Source organism: Fukomys damarensis, unplaced genomic scaffold, assembly GCF_012274545.1.
Source record: "Fukomys damarensis isolate Sample0158 unplaced genomic scaffold, DMR_v1.0_HiC HiC_scaffold_34, whole genome shotgun sequence".
Classification (NCBI taxonomy): Eukaryota; Metazoa; Chordata; class Mammalia; order Rodentia; family Bathyergidae; genus Fukomys; species Fukomys damarensis.
The window spans coordinates 10,540,922-10,565,460 of record NW_022900946.1 but is presented as its reverse complement, the minus strand read 5'-3'; the positions used below and the strand labels follow the sequence as shown (position 1 = coordinate 10,565,460).

The window sequence follows — 24,539 nt, the reverse complement described above, 5'->3', positions numbered from 1 at the left end:
TGAGCCGGGCGCAGTGAAAGTTTTTAGAAAGAATGACTCATCTTTGTGTGGCACTCTGCTGGAATAGCACTGCAGTTACTCACGTGCATACTGTTTATTTCATCCCCTGCTGTAAATTCTGCATGGACTTGGACGGTTAGGAGGACCAGGACACAGGAGCTGAATGAATTTCCTTCTCCTAACGCTTCTCCGTTTGATCCTCACAGAAAACCTACGAGGCCGCTTGTTTTATAAAATAAACTTTTATTTTTAGATAATTGTAGGTTTGCATGTAGTTTAAAAAATAATACAGACAGAGGCAGGAGGATGGCTGTGACTTTGAGACCAGCCTGGGCTACATAGTAAGTTCCAGGTCAGTCTCAACTACACAGTGAGAGCCCGTCTCAAAAAACCAAAACAAAACAAAGATAATACAGACAAATCCTATGTACTTTTTTTTCCAGGGCAGTACTTGAGATTGAATTCAAGGCCTTAGCACTGAGCTACATCCCCAGTTTTTTTTTTTCTTTCTTAATTTGAGACAGGATTTTGCTAAATCACTAAATGGGCCACAATGCGACCCTCCTGCCTCAGCCTTCCAAAGTGCTGGGATGCCCTGTACCACCACACACAGGCTACTCTCCGCCTCCTCCTCCTCCTCCTCTTCTTTTTAAGAAAACTGACTTTTATTGGACAGTTTTTATGTCTGGGCAAGGTAGAAAGTATTAGGTTAACATGGTAATCTAGACCTTGTCTAGGAAAGACAATCTGTTCTTACAGCAGGAAAATGATAAAAGCATATCCAAGTTATTTTTACTGTGATTCTCAAATGTGAAATAAATGTTACAGTGGCAAATAAAGACAAACTCACTACTTTGAAATGTTGCAATAGGTTAGGATTGAGACTTCTTTGAATTACATATTTTTAAAGAATTACGGGGATGATCATAAAAGTCTGAATTGTGTGTTTTTAGTAAATTTAATTTATTTTATTTATTTATTTATTTTTTGGTACCGGGGATTGAACTCGGGTCCTAGCGCTTGCAAGGCAGGCCACCGAACTGCTGAGCTAAATCCCCGGCCCTTTTTTTTTTTTTAGTAAATTTATTTTAAATGCTAGTTGTAAAAGTTGATGTTTTTCAGAAAAATAAAAATTTTAAAATGCTAACTTTTGTTGTAGCATGCTTGCTTCATGAATCTTTGAAGAATTTTAATCTTAAAACTATTAACAGTACTGTTGCCAGCTTAGTAACTCCTGGAACTGTGAAGGGTGACTGTAGTATCAGTTGATGTTCTCTATCATGGCTATTGCTAGTACAAAATTCAAAACAAATTTACAGTTACTGAAAAGGTCAAGTAAGGTTCCAAATTTGTAGGGGGTGATGGGATACACCTTTTTTTTTTTTTCCTCTCTCACATGGAACAGAAGAAAATGACATTATACCTTTTCTTATCCTGCGATCCCTAGCCATGTTCTTTAACTAAAAGGTTCATTAGACTGTTTTTGTAAATCATTACCAAGTATAACAGAAGAAAAATTTTATGGGGGAAAAAACAATAGGTTTTCTGTCTGTAGAAGTAGCACAGTGATAAAAGCACTTATCTTGAGACAAAAAAACTGAAAGGTGATTCTTTGTTCATATGCTAAGAACCATTATTGCAATGAAAGTACATAGAAATGTCTTCTAAAAAGTATGTATGTAGTATGTTACCCAAATATTTTTAAAAAGTTGGCCAATGAGTTCAGATATTGAAAGTATCTGGAAAAGCTGCATACCAGCAGTAGCTTTCAGATTAATTCTGCTGTTCATAGTTCATTTAACTTTAATATACATTAATAATTGGAACTTGTAAAAAGTTATTTATTAAATTTTTCTCTCCTATCAATAGCTTGTAAATTTGCAGCTCCTCCGACACTGTTCCTAAAAGACCTCTTTCATTCTGGAATGCTTCCTCTAAATACAGCTCTTTTCCTGACAAACAGATTTTTTAAAAGCTCTAATGACTTCTGGCGGCCCATTAACAAACTGTGTCAGCCACGCTTGGGCTTCTGGAGATTTCGTTTCATCTGAAGACTGCAGGATCTCTTCGACCATTCCTATACTTAAGGCTTTCTTTGGACCCAGTCTGATGGCCCCACCTAACACCCTGAGAACTTCTCTACTACCTGTGATTTCAACCAGCTGGCCGACACCACCCCAGCTTGGAATTATTCCCATCTCCTTGTGGACAAAGCTGATCTCGCTCTCCAGAGCCATTAACTTGAAATCACAAGCCGTGGTGAACTGCGCTCCTCCGCCCTGCGCTCGGCCTTGAAACTGGTGCAACACTTGAAGGAAGTCTTGAAAATCTTGTTCAGGTCCACTGCATATACACAAAGCCATTCCGGCCTCTGGAATCGCTAGTGCGTTCACAGCATCCAGATCGGACCCTGAAGAGAAAGAGTTTTTGGCCCCACGAACACTGAATAAGCTCTTTCCATTCTGTCCAGTTTTCCAATTCAGTCACTTTTCCCAAAAGGTGTAGCATTGAAGCCCCTCTATTTTTCTGGTATTATGTGCCAGCAGGCTGTACTGACTGGCATGCACTCACAGCCTCCGCTACTCAGGATGGTGAGGCAAGAAGACCACTTGAGCCTAGGAGCTTGGGACCAACTTAAATTAGCACAGTGGGTTCCCAGGACTCCGAGATTTAAAGGAGAGCGTCAGAGACACAGTCCTGCACTGCCCTCCCCAAGGCTCCCAGGGCAGGTGCCCGCATCCCTTGCTCAGTGCGCCTGTGCGGGAGCTTTGCAGGGAGCCCACGGCGTGGACAGGCAGCTTTGGACTCACAATTCTCTCGGAAAGACGCTAGCAACCACCCTACAGCAATATTTCCAGGACCAGTTCCGAAGAACCAACTGTATCCCACAGTCAAGTCTCCGAGAACGTGGAGCCGTGGACCCCAGGAGTTTCTTCCGCTTCCGGGAGACCCTCTTCCGGTGCCCTGCACCCACTTCCGCTTTCCGACTCTACTTATATGAGGCCCACCTTTTCAGGCCCTGTGTATGGTAAGAGATAAACACGTGGTATTTTTCTGTCCCTGGATTACTACAGTTACATAACGTTCTCCGATTCTTTTCATATTCCTTCATGGACGTTCTACAGATGGAACTGTACAGTAGGGAACCTTCCAGGACTGGCTGTTGTTTTAGCTCTTCAGTGCAAGTCTGTGGAGATTCATTCAAGCTTCTGTATTCATCAATAGTTTGATCCTTTTTACTGCTAAGCAGAAGTCCACATTGTGACTGCACTTCAGTTTTTGTTTATTCATTCAGCTGTTGAAGGAAGTCTGGGTGGTTTCCAGTTTCTGGCTGTTCTGAATAAAGTTTCTGTGGTCACTTGTGTGTTCAAAGGAAAGTGACTTCGTGTGAGCATCATGTTATTTGTAATTTGTAGCCTGTTTTACAGAAGAAGAAACTGATGTCCAGAGAATCACTAAAGTGGCCTTGGTATTTGAATTGAATTCTTGCTTCATAGTCTATTCATTTGACCCCTGAGCAAGCTCTCTTGTACAACAAGAAGCAATTTTAAGAGGTACCTGAAAACCCTGCAGAAACAACACACCATGTGCAATTTTGGATTAGATTTCAACCACTGATTACACCAAGGAGATTATTGGCTTGGTGTCCACATGCTTTAAGGAGCTTTGAAAAGCACCAAGATGGAGAGTAAGCTTTGGGACCAGAGCTTTCAGCAGGAGTAAGGTCTAGTTGAAATTGAAAACTTGTTTTTAAAAATTCTAAGTATGGTTGTAAATGTCTGATTTTGGCAAATGATACTGTTTTCAATTTTGATCCTAGATTAACTTGTCAGAAGCAAACATTTTCAGACAAAGAGTTGATTTAAAGAGAAATATAAATGAATTAGGTGTTTGTTTTTTGAGACAAGGTCTCTGTAGTTCAGCCTGGTTTGTTTGTTTGTTTATTTATTTATTTATTTAGAGACGGTCTTACTATGTAATTGAGACTGACCTGGAACTCACTATGTAGTCCAGGCTTGTCTCGATCTCACAGTGATCCTCCTGCCTCAGCCTCTCAAGTGCTGGGATTACAGGCATGCACTACCATGTCTGGCACTAATTTGATGCTAATATGATGGGTGATCAAAATGTGAACATTTAAATTAAAAGATCTATTACAATAAAAGACATATGGTCATTAATCCACACCCCTGCCTTGAACACACTTATTCCATCCTTCTTACCACTTTCTGAAGCAGTTCTGGAAGTCGTTTTTCATAAGTGTCTTTATAGGATGTGGTAAAAAGAAAGGTGAATACTGCTGCTGAGTGCCATCCAATGGAAAGACAAGACTGTAAAAATGTTACAGAGTGTGTCATCCACCGAATTCCCCAGATCTGGCAGCACGCGACCCTTGGCTCTTCCTCAAAGTCAAAATGACCATAAAAGGTAAACATTTGGAGTCAATTCAAGATGTCGAGCCATCCATGACAGAACAGCTAGAGACACCAGGAAAGACGGCTTCCAGAGCTGCTTCAGAAGTGGCAAAAAGGATGGGATGAGTGCATTTGAAGTGAGGAGATATATTTTGAGGACAATTCAGGACAATATGGCTTTTACTGTCATACATTTTAAAAATTTAAATATTCACCATATTTTTTGCTCACAGCTCATAAATATGGAAAAACACTGGCCATGGGTACAAACACTGGAAGTTTAGAGAACAGTGATGAAAGGGAAATGTGGTTTCACCCCTGACCGCTGTCCAGCGCAGTGCACTGTGTTTGATACGCTGACCTCACTCACAGCCCTGTGCCAAGGTTTGCTCTCAGGGGAATGGACTTTCTCCCGGTTATTCCTCTCACATAAGGCCTGAGGCTGGACACAGGAAGAAGGGTGCCCACATCCAGGGGAGGGATTCTTACCTTCCTGGAGCCTGGATCTGTTGGAGAGGATCTCTAGAAAAGTTCCTGAACGATGAGGGGAAAATATTTCATATGCCACACAGAGATGGTCAGAGTCCACATGGCTTTTGAGGACATTTTTACCATTAGCTATTTTCAAAACATATTATTGGGAAATAGTGTTATGAAAGTAGTGGCTGGAAAGTTCCAGTCTCCTGCTTCTCTATAGAAACATCAAAAAAAAGTGAACCAAAGAAAAGCAGGCTGAACTGGCTTTGTAGTTGCTCTGGGAACAAATATTTACAACAACCAAGCAAATGTCCAATCAAGAACAATCCATCTTCAGAATGGTTGAAGACTTTCATGGAGCTTTCCCTCACACTGAACCTTTGGTCAAGCAAGACAGTCAGGCACTGAGCATGGGGCAGCCCAGTTCCCAATGTGTTCCTGTCCCCCAGTGTAGGAAGCAAAGCACCCGTAAATGACTATGTCCTAATTGCTCTGGGAGATACCTGTAGGGCTGAAGAAAGGCTCTGGTTAGGGGTGGGAAAGGCAGCAAAAGAAGGAGAATGTGATTTTCAGAGTTATTCAGAATCACCACACCACAGAGGTGGAAGACTCAGTTTCCAGTAATCAAAACACAGTCACAAGTGTACAAAGAAACAGGAACACATGACAGGTAAAGTGTTAATTGACACTGTCTGTGAGTACCCCCAACACCGCATTTATGAGAAAAATACCTTACATATGTTAAATATGCTTGAGGTCAAGGAGGAGGGGAATGGACAAAGAATGAAAGGAAGCCAGGAAAATGACTTATGAACAAAATGAGAATATCAACTAAGGTAGAAATTATAAAGGAGAACCAAATACAAATTCCGAAGGTGTAAAGTATAATAACTGAAGTAAAAAAAAAATCCACTGATGCTTTAGTAGCCTATTAGAAGCAGGCAGAAGAAAGAAGGAACTGAAAACAGAACAATTGAAAAAACTAAAACAGGAGTAGTAGAAAAAAAGAAGTAAATAGAATTTAAGAGACTTGTGGGACATCATGGTGCTGACAGAATATGTATTATTGGATTCTCAGAAGGAAAGGTGGGAGAATAAGGCAGTGAAAGTTCATCCAAAGAAATAATAGAAAAAAAGTTCCAACCTGAGGAAAGGAAAAATAAGCCAGAGGTAAAAGAACCAATATATGATTCCACTTATGTGAGGCATGTAAGATAGGCAAACTCATACAGAAAAAAAGTAGGGGTAATGAGGTGCTGGGTGCTTGGAGGAGGAGAAGAATAGTATTTCATGAATACAGAGTTTCTGTTTAGAATGTTGAAAATTTTTTGGAGATGAATAATGGTGTTGGTTGCAAAAATTATGAATTTATTAATGATGCTGAGTTGTACATTCAAAATAGTGGGAAATGTAAATTATATATCATATTTCATCTCAATAAAAAAACAAAACAAAAAACAAAGGAGGCTCAAGGGAGGACTAACATGTGATCTTTGCCCCATGGCCTCAAGAGGGCACTGATTCCCTGTGGCAAACATTTTCCCCAAAGCAGCACGCAATTTTTAGCTAAATCCTCAGCAGCACAACTTCACGTTGGACAAAGAAACACTGAATATACAGAGTCTGCCCAAAAATGCACACACGCTTCAGCAGTTTGCTGTACTAATAAATGTCTGGGAGCTCAAGGGCACTACTTTGAGCACCTCTTGTCATTGCAGAGGCCAAAGGTAACTTGTGCTAATCTCATGATATCTCAATAAATCTAGTATTAAAATATTTATCCAAGTTTTTTCCCCTGATGTATACTTTTTTTGAGGACTGTATATATTTCTCCTATATTATATGGCATCTATGTTATATAATGTGTTAGCAGCTTTGGGAACCACTGGTGTGTGTGTGTGTGTGTGTGTGTGTGTGTGTGTGCGCGCATGCGCATGTGTGTTTCTCAAAGATGCCTGCACATTACAATCATTTGAGATTGAAAAACGTGTGCAGGCAGCACTCCCCTGAGGCCGTTACGTGCGCACAGTGTGACAGCGGGAAAGCTTCAGGGAGGCGCCTCTGGAGAGCACAGATGGAGTCTGAGATCCATCTCAGGATCTCCCTTCTGTTGCCAATCTTGGAAGTCAAGAATTCCCTTTTGTGGCCTCGACTAACCTAAGGGGATGGGTTGTATTTGATGAAGAATTTCAGCAGGTTTCTTGTTGCTCACTCTGGATTTCTGCAACTCTTGGGTTTCCCATTTAGGATTTGAGGGCCCAAAGGCATGGATTTGGACCTAGACTTACTACGTATGGTGGAGACACGTGACACTTTCAACCTGAGACCTCCCTCGACAAACTCAGGCTCCCAGGGCTGTCTGTGGCCTCATTGAGGGTAAGAGATTTGTTTACCCTGCTACTGATGAATAGGGATGGTATTATTGAACCCAGCTGAGGCCCTGTACTCAGGACCTCAGGATATACTGGCACCCAAGCCTGGTTCTGAAGCCAGTCTGCCTTCTACCTATCAGTCAGCCCTTACGTCCTAGCGGAGTTGGACCCGAAGGGACATAGCAATGTGCTGTGACTTTGAGCGTAATTAAAATAGGCTTCACCTAGCTGGGCAAACACAGGACCAACTGAGGAAATCTCAGGATGCAGAACCCCTGCTGGGATTCTTGGGGTTGGGATGGGGGAGATGGGATTCTCTTACCTCATAGTACATGAAGAGGCCTACGGGCTTGGTGGGCTTGATCCTGATGCCAATGTTTCCTTCCGTGTTGGGTGGCAGGACGTTGCCCTTGTCATCAATGATCTGGAGCAAGAAGCCGGTTGTACTCACCTGTAGGACTTAGTCCTTCTGCCCTGGCATTGCCTGTCTCATTCCTGGGATCCCCATAGGAAAAAAATGGAGCCATAAACAGAAGGCCTTAGAATATGGAACGAGACTGTCAAAAGTCTTTGAAATCAGCAAATGTGAAATCCAAGCCAGAGGTCTACTTGTCTCATGGGTGTGAAGTCTTCGCCAATGTGCCCTAAGGCTAGAAAACACTGTTTTCATCAAGAGAAATGAGAAGCAGCAGTTGAACAGAAAGCTGCCGGTGCTGTGTCCAAGTGAGCTTTCTCCTGCACTGTGTGTGACGCCTCTGGCTGCCAGGGAGAGCTGCACTCGTGCTCACAGTGATGCAGTTCTCCACTGAAACCTCCTTAGAAAACTGGAGGAAACAGGAAGGCAGAAAGAAGGGCAACCAGGGCAGAGAAACGTGGCTGGTTCTGCCAGCTGGTGTCACATGAAAGCCTGACCCCAGCCGAGCTCTCAGAGCTCCCTGCCAACACCCTTAGCACCAGACCTGGACGTCGAAGGGTGAGATGGCCTTCCCCAGGGAGCCTGGCTTGATCTTCATTTCCTGGAAGACACCGCAAGTGATTCCCTGTTTATAAAAGACAGAGGATTTGGGGTGATTGGAAATCCAGTCTGACTGCAAAGGAGTGAGTGTCCTCCCCCCAGCACATCCCAACAAATGTCATTTGATGCTACGTGGAGAGCTCCCGGGGGAAGGTAGAGGCTGGGATTCAGGCTCAGAGCACGGACCCAGCTCCATTCTGAGGATATGTGTTGCAGGGCCAGGGATTTAGCTCAGTGGTTCCTCTGACTCCCTTGCAAGTGCAAGGACCCGAGTTCAATCCCCGGTACCAAAAAAAAAAATAAATAAATAAAAGGATATGTGTTGCACCCAATCTGGATTGCGTCTCTGCTGGGGGCAGCACTGATGGTGGCCGGGACGGAGGCAAAGGCCAAGGTTGTACATATCCTGTGGCTCAGAGTGCCCACTGTATGCTGGGCATGTGCCGGTTTGCCAGGGGAAGGCCATGAGTTCGCTCCATGCACATCTACTTGGGGCCATTGAGCCGTGACTGGAGTCCTGCCTGAGCCCTTCTTGAGGCTGTGTTGAGATCGATCAGAGCGCCATGCTAGTTCTCTCTGCTTGCACTTCCCGCCCTCTGAGTCTTTCCTCTTGACCATTCTCTCCTTATCATCATTTCAAAGCTGAATGCTTTCCATTAGACAGACCACCATGTGCTTCCTAGGCCATTAGTGCCCTTGATCTCCTCCTCCAGGAAAGGGGGATAACTGTAACAATAATTGTGTGTGTGTGTGTGTGTGTGTGTGTGTGTGTGTGTTGTTTACTGAAAGTCTCTGTCCCTCAGCCACCCCTGCCAGTATCCCACAGTCAAATTTGTGTGCAACATCCTCCTAGGCACCCAGATGTGAACTTCTGGAACCATCTCCAGCCTCTGCATGGTGTCACCCTGGGATGGGACAGTGGAGCTGGTGGTCTCCATGTTGCTGGAGAGATCCTCCTATCCTACCAACTATCCAGCGCTCCCCTGAGCCAATGGTCGTACGCACAATGGCAGAATGTCCCTAGATCCCATTTGTCCAATAGTTTTCAGCACAGTTATGAGCTGTGGGCTGTCTTCCTGCCAATCGAATTGCAGCAAATTAACTTTGAACCCTTGGTTTTGAGCAATGTTGTGCACACACTGGGGCCTCAGCACAGACTGGCGGTGTGACGCAACCCATCAGCTAAGCACAGTGACCAAGTGTTATCCAAATGGCTCAGAGCGGGCCTTTCCACCTACCGATTCTGACTGCCCATAGATCTCGTGAAGCAAGATGCCCGTCTGTTTCTTCCACTGCTCAAACTCCTGGATCAGCAGAGACTCCCCACCAGTAAAGCAGAACTTCAGCGTGGGGAACCTGAGACTTTGGGGAAGATATCGGGGTCAGACCTTAGCTGCTTGGTGCACACTGAGCTCACAGCTGAGTCCTCTGGATCACTCATCCTGTTCCTCACTTTCCTAGATCCCTACTGGTCACTTTCCTGATGGTCAAGCCCAAGTGTGTGCCACTCCCTTCCTGTCAGTCCCGGTTCTGTTTTCCGGCAGAGAGGAGGTGTGTTGTTGGTGATGCTGTTGGGTTCATTCAGGGAAGTTTGTACTAAGTTTAGTTTTAATGTTACAAGAGGGAGAAAATGTGTTCATCAGAACTCATCTCAGGGAAGCATTCGGTGTGGCTATGTTAGCATAAACCATAAAGATGTGAGGGGCAAGACCGCCAGGGTCACACTCTGGTAGTAACAGATTTATATTGCCTTCCATGAGTGCAGGGTTATATTAAGGGTTTCTATATTTCTTTTCTTGAACTCAGGACCTTGCGCTTGCAAGGCAGGTGTGTTGCCACTGAGCTAAATCCCTGGCCCTCTGTATTTCTAAATAGGGCAAAATGGACAAAAACCGAAAACCTTCATGTTAAAATCAGGAACAAGACAAGGATGCCCACTATCACCACTCCTCTTCAATATAGTTCTGGAAACATTAGCCACAGTAATTAGACAAGAGAAAGAAATTAAAGCAATAAAGATAAGAAAGGAAGAAGTTAAACTGTGATTATTTGCTGAGGATATGATACCCTACATTGAAGACCCAAAAAAACTCCACCAAAAGACTTCTAGACTTAATTGATACTTTTAGCAGAGTAGCTGGATACAAGGTCAACACCCAAAAAATCAATAGCCTTCTTGTACACAAATAACAGACTTACTGAGAGAGAAATTAGGGAAACAATTCCTTTCACCATAGCATCCAAAAAAATGAAGTATCTAGGAAGCAATCTAACAAAAGAAGCAAAAGATCTCTACACTGAAAACTACAGCACTCTGAAAAAAGAGATCAAAGAAGATATAAGAAAATGGAAAGATATCCCCTGCTCCTGGGTAGGAAGAATCAACATAGTGAAAATGGCCATACTACCAAAACTGCTATACAGATTCAATGCAATGCCAATTGAAATTTCAACACTATATCTTCACAGAACTAGAAAAAAGAATCCAAAAATTCATCTGGAACCATAAGAGAACTAGAATAGCAAAAGCCATCCTAGGCAACAGAGACATGGCAGCGGGTATAACAATTCCCAATTTGAAACTATACGACAAAGCCACTGTGATAAAAATAGCATGGTATTGGCAAAGAAATAGACCTAAAGATCAGTGGAACAGAGTGGAAGACACAAAAACAACTCCAGATGTACTCAGCTACCTCATCTTTGACAAAGGAGCTGACCATCCTCAGTGGAGGAAAGATAGCCTCTTTAATAAATGGTGTTGGAAAAACGGGATCTCAACCTGCCAAAGATTAAAACTGGACCCTTATCTTTCACCATGCACTAAATTAAAATTCAAGTGGATTAAAGATCTAAATATTAAAAGAGAAACACTAAGCTTGCTGGAAGATAAGCTAGGTAGAACTCTTGAAGATACTGCATAGGAAAAGGTTTTATGAACAAATCCTCAGTAGCATGGAAACTAGCAGAAAGAATCAACAACTGGGATCTCATCTTATTAAAAAGCTTCTGCACTGCAAAAGCAACCATCAACAGAACTAAGAGACAACCTACAATGTGGGAAAAAAATTTTACCAGCTGCTCCTCAAAGGACTTTTATCTAGAATATATACAGAACTCAAAAAAATCAGCCCCCCCCAAAAGACCTGATTCAAAAATGGGCATCTGAAATGAACAGACATTTCTCTGACAAAGAAGTAGAAGCAGCAAGTAAATATATGAAAAAATGTTCCACATCACTGGTCATTCGAGAGATGCAGATGTAAACAACACTGAGATTCCACCTCACCCCACAAAGAATGGCTGCTGTCAAGAAATCACACAATAACAAATGTTGGCAGAGTTGTGGGGAGAAAGGAACCCTTCTCCATTGTTGGTGGGAGTGCAGACTGGTGCAACCACTATGGAAATCAATATGGAGATACCTAAAGAGCTGGGACTAGAGGTTCTATTTGACCCAGCCATCCGTCTGCTGGGCAATTTTCCAAAAGAATTAAAAGAATCATATCGCAGAGATATATGTACACATGTGTTTATAGTGGCTCAGTTTGTAATAGCTAAAACTTGGAAAGAGCCCATTTGCCCAGAAGTTGGACACTGGATAAAGAAGATGTGGTTTTTCTATAAAATGGAAGATTACTCAGCCCTAAAGAATGAGAAATTAGATTCATTCATAGGAAAATGGATACATATTGAGGATATACTCCTAAGTGAAATAAGTAAGTCACACATGTGTAAATACTGAAGTTTCTCTGGTGTGAATAAACTATAATAGTACATAAGATCCTAATGATATAACTGACAATGTGAAATAGGAAGAAAGGAGCTAAAGGTGTAGGGAAAGTGGGAAGGGGAGGGGAAAGGTAAAAAGGGAAAAGAAAAAAATATGAGGAAATGAAAAGATGGAAATGAAGAGTTTGCAAAGGGGGAGGGGAGGAAGGGGTGAAGGGAGGGCAGGGATATGGGGAAAAATGAGAACCAAGACCTGTCATGTAAAGGTACAGGATCCCAATAATGAATGTAACTGTACTGTATACCTAAAATGTACCAATAAACTCAATGAGGAAAAAAATAAATAGGGCTTCGAAGTCAAAGTTTGGACATCATCTGCTCAGGACATCAAGGAAGATGAGGCTGAGCATAGGAAAAAACAGAAAGGTCATAGGAAATAGAGTTTCAGAGAGACCAGTAAGGTCTGATGTGAATGCTCACAGTAGTTTACCAGGGCCAACTTCCTCCTCCATTTTCCTCATGAAGTCTCCTTAAAGTACACAGAAAGAGCCACAAAATAATGACTGGATTCTCTAAAGAAAATGAGGAGAAACAGTTGAGGTCTGATCTGGCTGGTGCATCACTGTCTCCCTCTTTGACCCTCCTGGGACAAGGCCAATGAGATGGACAGGAGGGTCGGTCCCCTGAGGTAGTCCTCCCCTTTCTTCTGGAGCTTTGCCTCCTGTATAGAAAGTGGGCAGACTCAGGTGGAGTCATTAAATGTGCACTGCTGAAATTTTCATTGGCTTTGGACAAAGGCCATCATCTGAGCAGGTTTGCGAAAATTAGCTGTCATATGATCTTTGAATACAAATGGAAACAATCCAGCCAGACTCAGGCTTCATGACTAAAATCTAATTATAATTCAGTTAACTTTGTAAAGCAAGTCATTAAACTCTTCCATAGTTATAGAATGTTAGCTTTTTTAATGTTAGATTTTTTAAAGTAACCATCTCAATTTCAGAGTCTCTAAAATACATACACACACACACACGTGCATATATGAGCACAGACTCAAAGAGCAGATTTCAGATGAACTAAAAATTAACCCTCAAATACAGGGAGATGCAACACTAAAACTGCCATAGGACAATGTTACATATCCATCAGACTGCAAAAACTAACTGACAATAATGAGTGCTAGTAAGGATGAGGAGTGACAGACATCCTCCTACCTTGCTAGTGGGAGCACATATTGTGCACTTTGGAAAATAGTGTGGTAGTGTGCAGTGTCACTGGTGCCTAATAATGCTCCTGGAAGAACTCTTCAGAAATGTCTGCTCACATATGTCAGGGAACATGTACCAGAATTCAACGCGGCATTCATCATGATATCCTCTAGGGGAAATCTCCACTAATGGTTGGACTGATAAAAAATCATGGTGTTTTCACAAACTGGAACATCATACAGCCAGAAAAATAATCTACCTTTAGGAACATGCAACAACATGGACATATCCTAGAAAACTAATGTTAAAAGAAAAGTCAAATGTCATAGAATAGCGTATTAGTAGATAGACAAAGTTCACAAGCGTAGAAAATAGTATGATGTGTTTGTTCAGAGGTGTTGCCTTAGGAGCTATACAGAAGAAAGGAAGGAAATTATAATCATTACTCATGATAAATTAACCTGACTGGATTAAGAAATTCCCATGGATTAGCAAAAGACACTTGCAGGTGCGTGTGTGTGTTGTCCTGGAAGCGTGACCTTGGGGTCTGTATCTGGTCTCTGGCCTCTTCTTCTCTAGCGCTGCTCCCCTGCTCTCCTTCCTGGCTCCCATCAGCAAAGAAGCTTTGTGCCATGACGTTTCTGCCCTAGAACCAGCCAACCATGGACTGAATCCCCTGAAACCGTGGGGCCAAATGAAACTTCTCCTCCTTTAAGATTGTTGGGTATTGTGTCTTAGTGACGGGAGAGTTGACTAATACAGAAGCGAACACTGCGAAAACTGAGATAGTGATTTCCTTTAGGGAAGGTGAGGAAGCAAGCAGAAGTCTCTGGGGTGCTGGTCATGTTCTACTTTTGTGCCTTAGTTAATTGTTCCTCTGGCCTTTTAATTTCTAATGGTTTGTTAATCTATATACTTCCATCTTATGCATTTTTTCTGAATGTTTGTTATTTCACAGTGAAAACATTCCAATAAACACACAGTGCTGCAAGACTCAGAGCTTCTCTGGGGTCTCTGAGTCATGCTTTTAATTTAGCTTATTATCGTGATTGATGACTATCTCCACTAACAACACACACACACACACACACACACACACAAGAGAGAGAACAATATCACCAAAAAACACACACACACACACACACACACACACACTCATACCTCAAACAGCCAGAGGAAAAACAGCCCGCTGATGGCACATCAAATCCTTAAAAGTCTATGCAAAGATTTTTTTGTTATCAGCCATTTGTACATACTTGGCAACTTTCTGCTGTAGAATCATCCGAAATACAGTTGGTGCAGCTATGCAGTGAGTGATGGGGTATTCAAATAGTACCTGGGAAGTGAAGAGAGATGGAACTTTAAAAATAATAGGTAAAGTTAAAAAAATCAGCCAATTATGAGAATTTTAATTCTAGTCTCCCGTCTAGGAGAGCTCATCTGCCCCTCTGTTTATTCTTTCAATAGATGTATATTGGGCATGGGGGACAATGAAGAGTGAGAAAATGTTCCAGATCTTACAGCGTAGACACCAACTGAGGAAATAAAACAGGACTCAAGTGATAACACAGAAGTTGGTGGCTGTCACAACAAAGATTTGAAGACAGTTCTGCGAGAACATGGAAGAGGGAAATAGATAACCCTTCTGGTTGTGTGGTCCAGGGGCTTTGGAGGAGGTAGCACTTGGTAGGGACATCACCAAACGGAAAGGTGCCTACAGGCAGAGAAATGGGGAGGGATTGCAAGGAAGAAAAGTTCAAGGGTTGAAGAAACATTTCAGCGATTCAGATGACCTCACTTACTTAGACACAGAGGAGAGGAGAGAGGGATCAGGTTAGGGGGACTGAGGTTAGCTGAGCCAGATTATGTAGGGTCTTCGTCATTACTCATTAGAGATGAAAAGCTGCAGAGTTTCAGATAGGGTGGAGACAGGCTCAGAGAGCAAGAAACTGCAAAGAGAAGATAAGGTGGGTTTGGGGGTCTACCTGACCTGACTCCACATCTCTGTAATTTGGTTTCCTCTCTGTAAAGTGAAAATACTCACATGCAGAATCATGGTGAGGGGTGGTATAATGGGAATGTGGAGGTCAGCTGGCCTCACCCTCAGTCCCTCTTCCCTGGGCCCAATCAGCTTTGGATATCTGGCTTCCATCATCCGTGCTCTGTTTATACAGTTGGACCGTCCACCCTGTCCGCTGTTCACACCCTACAGGGAGCCTTTCCACGTCCTTGTCCTGTCCACGTGCATGAGTGTGTCTGTTACTGGGCCACAGGCACATGAGGGTGGATCGGCGGCTTGGTGACCAACTGTTTTCAGGCCGGGCCATTCAGTGTCCTGTCCCTCTGCCCTCAGCTCTATGCAGGTGAGGACACAAAAGTAGGTCTACGAATAGAATGGAGCAGGAACACGAAGAAAAGCAGAGGAGACTGAGAATCTGCCTTAGTCCCTGGTGTCTTATGAATGTTGTTCCTGACCCTTGCCAAGCTGTTTCCTTCCCTCCCTCTCTCCTTCCCTCCTTCCTAATTATAGTTAATATCTCTCTTCAAAAATAGGAACCAAAACAATAAATACCTCAAAAATACCCAATATCAAAATATGCTGCAAAGCCCTAGTGACAAAGTCATGTGGCACCAGCATAAAAATAGACATGCAGACCATTGGTATAGGAAAGAAGATACAGAAACATACAACTGCAGTTTGGGGTGAAAAACATACAGTGGAGAAAAGATAGCCTCTTTAACAAATGGTGCGGGCAAAACTGGCTATCCATATGTAGAAGATCGAAACAAGATCCCTAACTCTCACTCTGTACAAAAATCAATGCGAAATGGATCAAAGACACAGGTATAAAGCCTTAAACTTTGAAAGTGCTAGACAAAACCATACAAAAGCACTTCCAGCCATAGGCACAGGAAAGGATTTCTGGAGTGGGACTCTAATAGCACAGGAAATAATAGCGAGAAGTGACAAATGGGATTGCATCGACTCAAAACCTTCTGCACAAGCAGAGCGGACAATGAACAGAGGGAAGAGGGCATCCGTCCATAGAACGGGGGAAAATCCTGTGCTGGAGGTTTTTCTGACAGAAGATTAATGCCCAGAATCTGTGTCAAAACATTCAACACAACCCCCCACATAATCAATAAATGGGCAAATGAACTGAGCACACGTCTCAAAAGAAGTAGAAAAGGCCAATAAGTATAGAAAAATTGTTTGGCGTTCTTAGCCATTAGGGAAATGCAAATCAAACCACATCGAGATTCCATCTTTCCTCCCAGTCAGAATGGCTATCGGGTCAAGACTACAAAAATAATAATAATAATAATAAATAAATAAATAAACAAATAAATGACGAGAGGTTGTGGAGGGAGAAGGAACAGTTCTGCATTACCAGTGTGAATGTAAACTAGTACAACCACTATGGAAATTGATACGGAGTCTCCTTAAAAATCTACAAAGACAGAACTATTAACTGAACCTGCTCCACCAGTCCTTGGTGTATTCCTGAAAGAATTAAAGTCAGCACACTACAGAGATACCTGCCCACCCGTGTTTATTGCGGCACAATTCACGATAGCTAAGTTATGCAAACAGTAGGTACCCGTCCACAGATGAGTGGATAAAGCAAGTGTGCTATATGTATGTAATAAAATATTATTCAGCTACAAAAACATTGAAATTTTGTCATTTGCAGAAAAGTGGATGGAACTGGAGATCATCATGCCAAGTGAAATAAGCCAGACCCCCAAAGTCAACTATCACATTTTCTTTCACATGTAGAATCCAAACACAAGTTTAAAACATTTTAAAAGACGATAGAAAACCCACAAAAGCAATAAGTGGAAATAAAGCAGAATAAACTCTCAAGCCACGGTGGTTCTTCGCGGAGATGAAATTTGTAGAAATTACTGCTACAAAGACTTTGTGGCAACAGCGCTGCTGACAGAGGAAGAATTAGGCTTGGTGGGAGTGGGGAGGTGCAAGCAGCTGCGTCTTCCATGCAGGACCTGGTGCAGGAGGGAAGGCTGGTGAGGCAGGCTGGTGTGAGGACGGGGAACGGGACACGGGCAGTGCGGTCAGAGGTGCTGGAAGGGAGTTCACAAAGCCTTGACTGACGACCAGGGACACGTTGGGAGAGTGAGCCAGGTGAGCAAAGACTAGACTCCCACACAGAGTTCTGAGAGCCCTCTGCACGGCTGTGCTCGCTGAAGAGACGGAAGTGAAGGAGACAGTTTAGAAGAGAGAGGTAAGCAAGGGCAGGGTGGTGGGGGCACTGCGGTGTTCAGGAGTAAGCCAGGTGACTCGGAGGTGACTGCAGCAAGCAGAGAATGTTCGGTGACCGTGTTGGGAGCTGGGCTGGATCCAATGCACGGCAAGAGCAAAGAAAGGCATTTTTAGGAGGGGCCACCGAATGTGGTAGAGGGAGCAGAGCTAATAAAAAGCCATACGTTGAGAATACAGCAGAAAATCTTTAACAGATGAAAGATTAGTAGACAGAGGCTGCTACTACAGGGGCAGGAGAAAGAGCAGGGTGCTCGGCAGTTGTGGGGAGGGGTGGGCTTTGAAGAGTGAAGGGGCAGGGCTGAGCTTGAGGTGGAAGAAAGGACATGGTGGAGATGCACAGAGAATTTTCTATCTGAGAGGAGGGTCTGGGAGGGAGTTGGTGTAGTGATGTCACTTGTCACCAAGACAGGATCATAATAAGAGAACATCAGTGGCTGTCCCTTATGGATGTTTTCTATGTGCCAGCCTTTACATGCTTCTCCTGTATCACCACCTCATTGGTATTTCTACTGATTTTTTTATTTGTAGCTATTAAAAATCCCATTTTACAAGAAGGAAATTGAGGTTCTGCTAAGTGACTTGCCACCGGAAAATTTCAAAAGTCAGATAAAATGCTGAATTTGTCATATTCCGAGAGCATGCTTTATAATAATGAGTAACCAATATGCACACGCACACACATGTAAGTGTGCACACACACACACACACACACACACACACACACACACACTCCAGCTACCTGGCCTGAGCAAAGCCACTACCCAAAAGACTTGGGCTTGCTGTGGTTGCTTTAGTTTCTCAAAATGCACATTCTGGGCTTCAAAGCCACAAAGTTTGACCCATAGGTCTTGAGTAAAGGCCCAGAAAGAAGCATTTTCTTCCAGGGAACATTGAGACGTGAGTCCACACAGTGACTCTGATCCATGTTACACACTGCGAGGATCCCAGGGCCAAGGTTATCTTATGCATGTGGGCTTCTTTGCCGAATAAGATATTCCTCAGCAGGGCTGAGCTTTTGGCTTGGAAACGTATATTTCTTCTGGGAGTTTTAGGATATTGGAAAGGTGGTCCTCTTACCTTTATAATGACCTTGGGATCAAACTGGGGCAGATGGTGGATGAAGAGAGTAGACCCTGCTGTCCATGGTTCAAACAGGGCCCCCACGGTGGCCAGAATCCAGCCTGGGTCTGACAGGCACCAGAGGACATCCGACGTCTTCAGCTGCATTAGTTTCCTGCTAACTCCAAAATGCAGTGACCTCAGCTGTGCTGCCATGGGTGGATGTGCGGGCAAGGGCTGGGAATCTGGTTTTCAGCAAGGGAGTCGCCTCGTTCAGTCCACGTGATTTGGGTCCCATGCAGTCCCAAAGGTCTATCGCCAAACCATAGCTCCCCATCACACACAACCCGAAGAGCTTGGTGCTGCTGATCTGGAAGGCCTGCATCAGGAATGCTAGGACAACGTCTTCCCCTGGATCTGAACCAGTTACTGATACAGTCCTGAGGGTGCTGGGTGACAGTTTTGAATAATAAGAGACAAGGCTTTCTGAGAACAGCATCAAGAGAACAGAAATAGAGCTGAGAGGTGGAGAGAGGAGAACCTAATTTGGAGTCTATCCTGCTATGTCTGAAGTCCAACCTTGCTCTGCTCTGGTTCATGAGACAATAAGTTCTTTTCTTTAGTCTTTGGCCTAAAAGGGCTTGAGGTGGGATTTCTGTCATTTGCAATGGAAGGGGAGAGATAGAGAGAGAGAGAGAGAGAGGGAGAGAGAGAGAGAGAGAGAGAGAGAGAGAGAGAGAGAGAGAAGAGAGAGAGAGAGAGAGAGAGAGAGAGAGAGAGAGAGAGAGAGAGATGGATGGATAGGTAGATAGGAAGAGACCTAATTAATACCCCATCTTGGCAAGAGACTGGAAACAATCAAAGGGTAACAACTGCAAAGTAGAGTGGGGAGGGTTCCTTCTCTGCCCTTATCCTCCTGCTTCCGAGGGACCTCTGTGAGTCCAGATGCTTTAGAAACGTGCAGTGCTCCTCTTGGCCAGCCATGGCTTTGAGGAGCTATTCTGTTAGCAGGAAGGGGTGTTGATGAGTCCCAAGAACCCACATCCCGTCTCCTTAGGACCCTGGCACACCTGCAGGAGATCACTAGTGAGCTCTCCGTTTTAAGCTTCCGATCCAGCTGACCATTGAACACCTCTGCTGCGGTGTGTCGTGGGCACCCCCAACCCCGAAAGCCTAGTGCCTCCAGCCTCCTTCAAGCTGACTCTCCCCAGTGTTCCCTGTATAGCAGTGAACGTCATCACCACCCAGGCTCCAAACTGGGGAGGGTCAGTCTTGACCTCACCCTTTATTTCCTATATCCAGCCAGCAGGTCCTGGCCACCACCATCCTGGACCTGGACCGTTCTAAAGGATCTATCTGGCCTTCCCGACTTCCCTTCTTTCCCCGTTCCCTTTTCCATTCTGTAGCCACAGTGACTTTTGCAAAAAAAAAAAAAAAAAAAAAAAATCACATCTGTTCATCACTAAAAAGCTTCCAATACTTTCGCACTGGCTTCCTAGTAAGATCCAAACTCTAAACCAAGACCCCAAAACAGCACAATCTGGGCCCCACTCAACTTTCTAACTCTTCCCATTGGTTCTCCCTACGCCCTGAGTCTTAGTCCTGAATCTCTGTAGCTCGAAGGAGACTATTCTCTGTCTTAGTCCCTTTGTGAGTAGTATTCCAAATGCACTGCCAGCTCTTCCTTCTCCTGCCTTCAAGTGTCTTTCTATTCAATGATTTCATCAGCACTAATTCCCACTGCTCATGAGAAACCGTCTCTGCTCCCTGTTCTAGGTAAGAAGTTAGAAAACAGAATTTGGTCTACTCTGAACATTACTAGTTGGAGAAAGGGAGGGATGGGGGGAGAGAGGTTTAACATAGATTAAATGATTAACCCGGGACTTGAGCTTTAGCCTCTTTGCTCTTGGGTTAAGGTCGGGCAGTGACTTGGTGTAGCTCTGGTCCACTTATTTTCCTCCCTGACATTTCGCAAATGGGAAGCTAACTCCAAGCCTGACTTGCCCACAGAGCACTCTGTCTTTCCCCATCAAGCTGTGGAGCCACTGTCTGGGACATAATGACTTGTCCTTTGTGTGGCTTGTAGACACCTGCTGCGTTCCCTCCACCCCTCCTATGGAGGAGTCCAGGTTGGGCCCCACGGGGACTCCGTTGTGACTCTGAGGTCTCCGCCTCTCTCAAGATTCCCTTCCCAACCTTCACTTCTCAGACACTCACACTCACAGTCTGAGCCCAAGGGTGGAAGGCTGAAACCGGATGGAAGCCCCTCTGTTTAGAGCTCTGCCCCTTCCACCATCCCTCGCACATATACACAACCCTTGTGCCAGACCCAGGACCCCGTGTCTTCCTACCATGTAGGCAGGTAGGAGCGCAAAGCGAGTCCATGGTTGTGTTTTACCATCTTGGGAAGACCTGTGGTCCCACTAGTGAAGAAGATGGTCATTGGATCCTCTGTCTTCGACTTAATACAGGTTTGCTCTGGGGATGCTGATCTGCAGAGATTCAGGACCCAAAAAGGAAAAGTCACGCATTCTCTCCCATTGCAGGAAGCAAAGGAAGCAACCTGGGGCATGGAGCCGGGAAACAGGGGGTGTGCAAGACTGTGGCTTCCCCAGAGTCACGTGGCCAAGAGGACTGGCACATCCTGCTTGACAAGTGGGAAAACGATAGCAAACACTTAAATAGCATTCGTAGGTTCCAGGCAAATCATACAGTGTTTAACAAATAGGAACACAGTCACTTCTCAGAGTGACTGTAGGAGGGGAGGTGGCACAAACCAGGCCCGTTGTGCAGGTAGGGAAGCTGAGGCTTAGAGAGGGTGGGTAACTTGCCTGAAGGCGTCTGGCTAGCAAGTGGGGCAGAGCCCAGATCAAACAAACCCAGACCATCTGAGCTACGGCTCTGCTTCTAACCACATGGCTACACAAACGAGCTTCACAGGACATTAAAAATCATATCACAATTGTCTTTCTTATTAATGTATATTGGTTACGTGGAAAAATAGGTTTGATCTTGGTGTATTTGTACATGCACACCACATACTTCGGTTATTTTTACACCTCCATTACTACCCCTTATCTTTCTTTCACTGCCGCCCCCCCATCCTTTTCCCACCCAGAGTAGTCTCTCTTCTACTTTCCCATCTGCTGATTTTTTGTCTATTTTTTTGCTTGTTTTAGGAGTCCACATATGGAGAAAAAACAGACAATATTTGACTTCCTGAGCCTGGCTTATTTCGCTCACTGTGATGGTCTCCAGTTTCATCCATTTTCCTGCACATGGCATGATTTTATTTTCTCTTTATGGATGAATGATACTCTACTGTGTGTCCATGTGACATTTTCTTTAGCCATTCGTCTGCTGACGGGCACCTGGGCGGGTTCCATCTCTTGGCTAATAACCATGCCAATGCAGCTGAGGCTGAATTCGACCCCATGACCTTGGTGGGGAGGAGAAAGCGAGGGAGAGGGAGAGTGAAGAATGACTCACTTCATAGGAAAATGGATGCGTATTAAGGTTATACTCAAGTGGAATAAATAAGTCACACGTGTGTAAATACTGAATAATTTCTCTGGTGTGAAAAACTATAACTGTAAATAAGATCCTAATGGTATAATTGACAACATGAAATAGGAAGAAAAGGGCTAAAGGTGTAGGGGAAGTGGGAAGGGTAGGGGAAAGGGAATAAGCGAAAAGAAAAAATATGAGAAAAATGAAAAAATGGAAATAAAGCATTTGTAAATGGGGAGGGAAGAAGGGGATGAAGGGAGGGCAGGGCTAAGGGGAAAAAATGAGAATCAAGATCTGTCATGTAAAGGTACAGGATCCCAGTGATGAATGTAACTGTACTGTATACCTAGAATGTACCAATAAACTCAATGAGAAAAAAAAAGAATGACTCGCGATCACTATTTTTGAGAGCTTGGGCTGGCAGGTGGCCTCAGTTTGCATGGATTCTCAGAAGCTTCTCTGGGCTGAAGCTACAGGGCCTACTCTGATGGGAAGCTCAAGCTTTCTGTGGCGTTCAAGGAAAATGCAAATAGTCCCAGGGCTGGAGGAAATACTGGCTCTGCTGAGAAGTGCTACCATACCGACTCAGGGAGGTCAGCTTTTCCCAGAGCATTCTTTGTTTGTTTGAGACAGGATCTCACTATGTAGTTGAGACTGACCTGGAACTCACTATGTAGCCCAGGCTGTTCTCACACTCACAGTGATCCTCCTGCCTCAGCCTCCTGAGGACTAGGATTAGAGGTGTGCACCACCATGCCCACGCCCAACTTTTGATTTTTTTTCTTTTTTTTTGGTACTGGGGATCAAACTGGGGTCCTGTGCTTGTGCAGCAGGGAGCAGAACTACTGAGCTAAATCCCTGGCTCCCAGAGCATTCTTGATGTTATGCTGTTTTCATTTAGTTCTCTGATGGTAGCGTAAGGTGGGGCTTTGCTGTAACATTTGCCTGCTCCCAGGCCACAGTGCCAGCGCAGGGTGTGCGTGTGGTGGGAGATCTGCCCGTATGCTTAGGCAGCAAGCCTTTCTTTCCTCTAACTCTTTGTAACCTTGCCCAGAAGGTGTCTCTGAGGTAACCAGCCGCTGGAGGGTGCAAATGCTTGCTCTTGAAACTGCGGGCCAACCACACCTAGCAATTCAATTTCTTTTGAAATCTCAAGCTTCACCTTATATTCAGTTTCATCTTTTATTAAATTTCTTCACAAGTGCAAATTTTTTTATGGTACTGGGGATTGAAACCAGGGGCTTTGCACTGATCTACAACTCCAATTCCTTTTATGTTTTTAAATTTTGAGACATACTCTTGCTAAGTTGCCCTGGCTGGGCTCAAACTTGAGATCTTCTCGTCTCAGCCTTCCAAATTGCTGGGATTATAGGCACGCACCACCACGCTCAGTCATATACACAATTCTATATAAAAATAAGATTTCAGATTCCCTACATACAAGAAATATGTAACACAACAGCCCCCATCTTTGCACAGTCTACAGGGTGAGTATACTTTAGTGAGAGAAGCATTTATTTGACAGATAAAGAGACTCAGAGAGGGGAGGGAGAAAGCCGAGGGTCACATCACAAATCAGTGACACAGCAGGAAGAGAAAATTTCTGGCATCTACTGTGGAGAGCTTCCTACCCCTGGTTGGTTATCTCCTGGTACTTAGGTGTGAACAGCCTCCCAACCATTCCTCATTGAGAAGCCATAATCTCAGACAAGGAACTCACTTAATCAGTGACTGGAGATCCAGCCACCCATGAAGGCTGTGATCAGAGACGAGGAGCTTGCTTTTCAGAGCGGGGCACTCAGAAGCCACAGCATCTACCTCTGGAGCGAGACTATCTGTGGTCACGATGGCCTTTGCGTTGGACACTTGTAGTCTGTAGAGAATGTCCTTGGATGTCAACTGGGTTGTCCCAGGAATGAAGACAATCCCTGGGGATGAGAAAGGAACAGCTGTTTCAGTGTCTTTCATACCCACGGGCTTCAGGCTGACCTTGTCTGCAGAGAAAGGTTCCAACCTCTGCTGTAGAAGTGTGGTCCACCGACCATGGACCATGGACTGACACACCAGCAGTGCCTGGGAAGCAGAAACTCTCTCCCTGGGCCAAACCTCGGAGCTAGAACTTGCATTTTCCTATGCACATGAAAATGGAAAAGCCCCACCCTAACCTTTTCAAAGTCCTCCAGCCAAAAGATGCAAACTGCTTTATACAAGTTTGCACTGGAGCTGAGAGTAGGGTTGTGAATGTCCCTGACACCTGGGAGAGGAGCATCCCAGGCCTCTATCTTTCTCTTCTCCCCTTCCTCTTCATCAGCCCTTTGACACCATCTTGAACCTCCTCTCTTTGTCTCATTCCAAATTTAACCACACCATTGTTGAACTTTCCAACCTTCTCTTCAATCTGCACCAGCCACAATGAGTGCAAGCCTTTAGTTATCTCTGCAGGGTCTTTTCCCTACACCAAATGGC

At 44.2% G+C, this 24,539-nt stretch overlaps 1 protein-coding gene and 1 pseudogene across 3 annotated transcripts in view; both read right to left on the bottom strand.

Annotated features, from left to right (window-relative positions):
• The window catches only part of Acsm1 (acyl-CoA synthetase medium chain family member 1), a 49,668-nt gene that overhangs the window by 4,907 nt on the left and 20,222 nt on the right, over positions 1–24,539 (bottom strand). For 2 of the 3 annotated variants that reach the window (XM_010610034.3, XM_033758747.1), the window contains 7 exons: positions 23,794–24,001; positions 20,915–21,055; positions 18,582–18,741; positions 14,476–14,555; positions 9,518–9,641; positions 8,224–8,304; positions 7,587–7,688 (listed from right to left, as the gene is read on the bottom strand). In XM_010610034.3, the coding sequence (XP_010608336.1) occupies positions 7,587–7,688; positions 8,224–8,304; positions 9,518–9,641; positions 14,476–14,555; positions 18,582–18,741; positions 20,915–21,055; positions 23,794–24,001 (896 nt within the window). The remainder of the gene's footprint in view (positions 1–7,586; positions 7,689–8,223; positions 8,305–9,517; positions 9,642–14,475; positions 14,556–18,581; positions 18,742–20,914; positions 21,056–23,793; positions 24,002–24,539) is intronic. The other variant, XM_033758748.1, reaches the window with a different exon arrangement.
• LOC104852411 lies at positions 1,438–3,902 on the bottom strand (annotated as a pseudogene).